This window comes from Octopus bimaculoides, chromosome 16, assembly GCF_046866305.1.
Source record: "Octopus bimaculoides isolate indiv1 chromosome 16, ASM4686630v1, whole genome shotgun sequence".
Taxonomy (NCBI): domain Eukaryota; kingdom Metazoa; phylum Mollusca; class Cephalopoda; order Octopoda; family Octopodidae; genus Octopus; species Octopus bimaculoides.
In genome coordinates, this window is record NC_142943.1 from 27,692,662 (window position 1) to 27,698,908 (window position 6,247).

The 6,247-nt window shown below is 34.8% G+C and overlaps 1 protein-coding gene across 1 annotated transcript; it reads right to left on the reverse strand.

Annotated features, from left to right (window-relative positions):
* Window positions 1-420: 420 nt before the first annotated feature.
* Window positions 421-4,717, reverse strand: LOC149132318 (uncharacterized). Its single transcript, XM_089364850.1, has 2 exons — window positions 4,581-4,717; window positions 421-2,331 (listed from the first exon to the last, which is right to left on the reverse strand). The coding sequence occupies exon 2, from the start codon at window positions 2,180-2,182 to the stop codon at window positions 1,304-1,306; it is 879 nt and encodes a 292-aa protein (XP_089220976.1). The 5' UTR covers window positions 2,183-2,331; window positions 4,581-4,717; the 3' UTR covers window positions 421-1,303.
* Window positions 4,718-6,247: the final 1,530 nt, after the last annotated feature.

The window sequence follows — 6,247 nt, forward strand, 5'->3', positions numbered from 1 at the left end:
TTCTGACAAAATCCTTTATGACAAAAGTTTCCAACTTGGCTCTGAGAATTTAATTCAAAGTTTGCAGAGTAGAGAGACCTTTCGAAATCTTACATTTATTCAAATTAAAGGAGTTTTTAACACCGCAAAAGCTGAAAACTTCAATCTTACAGAATTTGTTCCTTTTCATTACATTTTGTGTTCAAATCCTGCTGAGGTCAACTATGCTTTGCATTCTTCTGAGGTCAGTAAAATAAAGTACCTGGAGATGACAGTATATAATAAAACACCTCTCCTCAAGATTGCTGGTCTTATGCCTAAATTAGAAACCATTATTAGTATCAATATCTTTTGCAATATTTTTGTTATGAATTCCAGTATACGGTTCTGTTAAAGGTTACCTTTACTAATACCTAGGGTTAAACAACAACAACTACCATCGATCATCACATCTTTATTTTCAATTTTTGTTACATCTTTCTACTTGCCTTCTCTGATCTCCTCTCCTTGCAGTACTCTCCTTCCCTTTCATCATCATAATCATCACCAACACAGCCACCAGAACCATCACCAACTATATCACATCCTCTTTATAATCCTTTTCTTTTTGGCCCTACTCAACATAATCATCACTTACAATACTGCCACCACAACCATCATTACCACCACAATTACCAACTTGTGATCTATCGACACATGACCCATCTACTTATGACCCATCTACTTATGACCCATCTACTTGTGGCCTATCTACTTATGATTCATCAATTTGGGAGCCATCAATTAGTGAGTTATCGATTTGTGATTTATCCACTTGTGGCTCATCTTTATGTGATCCATCTACCTGTGACCTACCTGCTTGTGTTTCATCAACTTGTGATCCTTCAGCTTGTGATCCTTCAGCTTGTGACCCACCAACTTGTGACCCATCAACTTGCAATATATCATCTTGTGACTCATCAATTTGTGATCCATCAACTTGCAATCCATCAACTAGCGATCCATCAACTAGCGATCCATCAACTTGCGATCCATCAACGTGCGATCCATCAACTTGTGACCCATCAACTTGTGACCCACCAACTTGTGACCCACCAACTTGTGACCCATCAACTTGTGACCCATCAACTTGCAATCTATCTATTTGAGATCCATCAACTTGTGATTCATCAACTTGCAATCCATCTACTTGTGGTCCTTCAACTTTTGATCCTTCAACTTGTGATCCTTCAACTTGTGATCCTTCAACTTGTGATCCTTCAACTTGTGATCCTTCAACTTGCAATCCATCTGCTTGTGGTCCTTCAACTTGTGATCCTTCAACTTATGATCCTTCAACTTGTGACTCATCAATTTGTGATCCATAAACTTGCAATCCATCAACTTGTGATCCATCAATTTGCAACTCACCAACTTGTGACCCATCAACTTGCGACCCACCAACTTGTGACTCACCAACTTCTGACCCATCAACTTGCAATCTATCTATTTGAGATCCTTCAACTTGTGATCCTTCAATTTGTGATCCTTCAACATATGACCTTTCAACTTGTGATCCATCTACTTGTGATCCATCAACTTGTGATCCATCAATTTGTGATCCTTCAACTTGTGATCCTTCAACATGTGACCCATCTAATTGTGATCCACCAACTTGTAATTCATCAATTTGTGACTCCTTAGCTAGGAAGCCATCAACTTCATGTCCATCATCTTGAGACGCATGAACCAGTGTATCAGAATCATCATCTTCTAATGCTTCAATCATGACTTCTTCAGTTTGCAAAACAAAATAATTATTTAGGGATTTCAAGTGATCTTGTAATAATTCTGGCTCTTTATCAGGTTTGCCATTAGCATCTTCATCACTTTTATTACTCACGTCATCATTACCAACACCACGACCACCATTATCATTATCATGACTGCAAATACCACCAACACTTTTACTATCAACACCATTAGCACCACCACCAACACCATTAGCACCACCACCAACACCATTAGCACCATCCCTATTAATGTTATCTTCAGTACCACCATCATGGACATTGGCTGCATAAAACTCTGGATCAATTTGCTTCTCTATCAAACATTTAGAAATTTCCAAGTCTTTTCTTGAAATGTCATCATTGTTGTCAGGAGCAGCTGTCATTTCCATAAGTAGCCCTTCCTCCTCTGTCAAGCCTCTTCCTGGAGACATCAAACTAATACTGGGGCTCTGCTTATGGCAATCTTGAGGCAGATTTTGATCCACTGACTTATGTTCATCCAGTAAATATTGGAGACTCAAGATCAAGCTTTCAGTTGAACATTGTGGCTTCAGTTTCAGAAGATATTTATTGAGTTCACCTGTGACAGAAATTTAAAAAAATTTAAATAATCAAAACAGATTAAAATTTTTTTTTTTTTTTTTTTTGGAACAGTGGATCATGTAGCACATATAAAACTGTAAATAACAGCACATAAATATTGGGTTGAAAATCCAGCTTTATATCCTTCAAGATTTGCTGTTCCAAAAAAAGTATTATGCTATGTCCTCTTGAAAGTTTATAAAATTCTTACAACATCAGAGGAGAGGAGACCCCACTTCTGTCATGAATGGTCATGGGATTGCACCTAGAAAATTACCCTCCAAGACGCAAGTCCAGGCAAGATTGTTTTATGGAAGACCAGCAGTTGCCCATGCATACCAGCCGATGTTATCCAAGGGAAAGACAAGGGCTGATACAGCTTGACATAAGTGATGCTGCAATTAATTTCTACAGCTGAGTGAACTGAAGCAACATGAAATAAAGTGTCTTGCTCAAGAACACAACACATAACCTGGTCTGAGAACTGAACTCACTACTTCATGATTGTGTGCTCTACGCTCTAACCACTGAGTCATGCACCTTCACTTTACAACACCAACAACCCACAATTCTTGCTGGTAAGAATAAAGTTTCTAAAATGGATAGACAAATTCAAAAGATTGCCAAGGTCTAATGGTAGAACATTTGACATGTTTACAGGAGATGTGGGTTCAAGTTCCACAGGCAGCTTTGACTTTTTCTATCCAATATTTACATATTATTTACAGCTTTATTTCCTTCGAGATCCACTGTTTTAAAAAAGACTTATTTCACGCTCTCTCAAAAGTTTATAAGATTTTTATGAACAATAACAATAAAAATTTAAACTGCTCAGTTTAGACAAGAATTCAACAACAGATTTGTATTAAATAGCCAGCTGTTAAACATAGAAATGTTAACTTGGTCAAATTGTACCAAGAATAATTAACACATTGGTGCTGGTGCCATCTAAAAAGCACCCAGTACACTCTGTAAAGTGGTTGGCCTTAGGAAGTGCATCCAGCAGTAGAAACCATGCCAAAACAGACTTCACCGGTGCTGGTGACATGTAAAAAAGCACTCAGTCCATTTTGTAAGGTGGTTGGCACTAGGAAGGGCAGCCAGCTGTAGAAACCATGCCAAAACAGACAGTGAAGCCTGGAGCAGTCTTCTGCCTAACCAGCCCCTGTCAAACTGTCCAACCCATGCCAGCATGGAAAGCAGAAGAAATAATGATGATGATGAATGAACAAATTGAATAAACAAATCTCTATACTTCTCATCTCTTTCAATGAGTTGACATGTTTCAGAAGACTATCACTAATAAACTTCATAAATTCATTTACCCAACATTTTTTGTATATCTTTTAATTCTTCATACAAAATATGACAGAATCATTAGTTCAAATCCTGTTGTGCTCAAGTACTTCTTTATTTCCCTCATAGAATTTGAACTCAGAACATAAAGATGGACAAAATGTTGCATCTTGCCTAGCATGCTGAAAATTCTACCAGCTCGTCACCTTAAAGATATTCTATAGTATTAGTTATTTTCTTTAGAACATCATAACTGGTGATGCCAGTTCAACATGATACTCTTCCTTGGCAAGTCTTCAGTCACACTAAATTGTTTTCTTAATCACTTAACTGAGGATAAACAAAGTAGAAGTAATCTTTAAATTGAATAAATAAATCATAACCGAACAAATGGTAAGTTAGGAGTGTTTATGTAATTTACTTGACTATCAATCACAGATATATAAACCCATTAATTATGATGCAACTCAGACTCTTAACAGAATGTATTGATACCTGTGACAAGATTCTTTACATTAAAATTTTCCCCCCATAGCATCAATCTTTATAATTATAATATCCAATAAATTATGGAGATAATTTATTTTATATCAAAGAGAGGAAGCTTAAAATATTTCATTCATTCTATAACAATTACGTCAACCTCTCTAATATATTGGGTATTGGCAGATAATGTACTTTTTATATCTAAAGAAGGGATATTAAAATATTTCCGTCATTTTATAACCGTTATGCTGATCTTTAATTTATTGGGTATTGATTGATAATGTATTTCTTATATTTAAGGGATGGAAATAAGGACAAATCCTTTATTCTATAAGAGTTAAATCAATTTCCGCAATTTATTTGGTATTAGCAGATGATTTATCCCTTAAAAATGGAGGGTGATATATTTAAAAGTGGCTTATAAAATAAATTCTTAGATCTATAAAATACCTTACTAAAGCTTACCTGGATTAAGAATGAGTGCAGTTCGGAATAAAGTCCACTGCTCAGGTGGTGGTTTGCAAATGAAGTTACTGGACCCAACATGTACACGACGGTTCTAAGTTTCAATTTAAGAAAAAAGGAATATAAAATTAAAATTAAGTCGACAATATTATTAAAGAAAAGAGATTAATCTTCAAGGGAGGTAACTCAGGATATCGTATAGAGAGTTATCTTTCTTTATTACTTTATTAATAACTGGGTGAAAAATCTACTTTCTACTACATGTTTCAACAACTGTATCTCGGTACACTTCCATACACTGGGCTGTGATTTTTGAAGCGTGATGCAAAATATCTTAGAAAATTAGAGTGCATTTTTTCGCACTGCGCTGGTAGATGTGTATCCACCCGTTTACCGTAAAGTGCACTGCGTATCTAGCTGTATTTCAAAACAATTTTAATGCTTGCGTTTGTCAACACATACACACACACACATGTATGTATATATATACGTGTGCACGTGTACATACATGTAAATAAATGAATAAATAAATAAATAAATAAATAGGGAGGCAGTGACGAGGTTTTGCTGCATTTTTACAAACTATATCAGCTAAGCAAATGACCTTCACTAAATGCATTAAAAATGTTATAACAATCTGAACGCCATTTCAGAATATTATTTCTGTCCTCTTTGAGTATATAAAAGAGGAATTTAGCTGGGGCAAAATGAGTAAGACAATGTCAAGTAAATACACATCAATATCCATCATCCTTAGACATCAGGAAGATAAGAAATGCACGAAAAGTTAAAAATATCTTGGTCAAATGAAAGAGGATCATGAGGAAAATGGTACATAATATGACAACAAAATTCAACTAAATCAAAAAAAACTTAACATAAAATATTCTCTACCGCTTCTTCCCGATCTGTTGGAGTCACTCTCTTCACAATATTTTTACATACCATGCAGTTAAAGAGAAGAGATTATTGAAATTATTCATTACTCATTTTACCACGTTTTAGTAGTTTTTTTTTTTTTTTTTTTTTTTTTGGAATAGTGAAAATTATCAAACAAGACATTAACGTGGGGGGAAATTGACTTAGAATCCAACAGAGAAAAGAATATTAATTAACACCAGAGATAATCCAGATATCTTGTTAGCAACTTCAACTACAATTGGGTCAAAGTTGACGAAACATTTCTTGAAAAAAAAAGTACCTGTCACCTTGTTATGTTCTAGATTACCTCAGTGTTTTTGGTACCGAAAGACTTTCAAACTTCGTATACTTATTTATTTTGTGTTATAGAACAGAAAAAAATTTTCGTATTCGAATTTATTTCATGTAAAAAATTGTCTTATTTCGATAATTTCAACCAATCACTGACCGAAATACCTGTCGTAATCATATCCACACATCTTTCTGTGACTAACGATTGGCAGATAACCAAGTTTATAAATCAGCTTTATAAAGTCTTTTATCATCACATCTCTTCGTTTTAATCGTTTGGAAAAGTAAATACATACATACACCTTTCATACATACATACATACATACATACATACATACATACATACATACATACATATATACATACATAGATACATACATACACACATGCATGCATACATACATACATACATACATGCATGCATACATACATATATACATACATAAATACATAC

What these genes read in the sequence shown, in the direction of transcription:
- LOC149132318 (XM_089364850.1), bottom strand. Translation starts at nt 2,182, where the DNA reads ATGTCTCCAGGAAGAGGCTTGACAGAGGAGGAAGGGCTACTTATGGAA.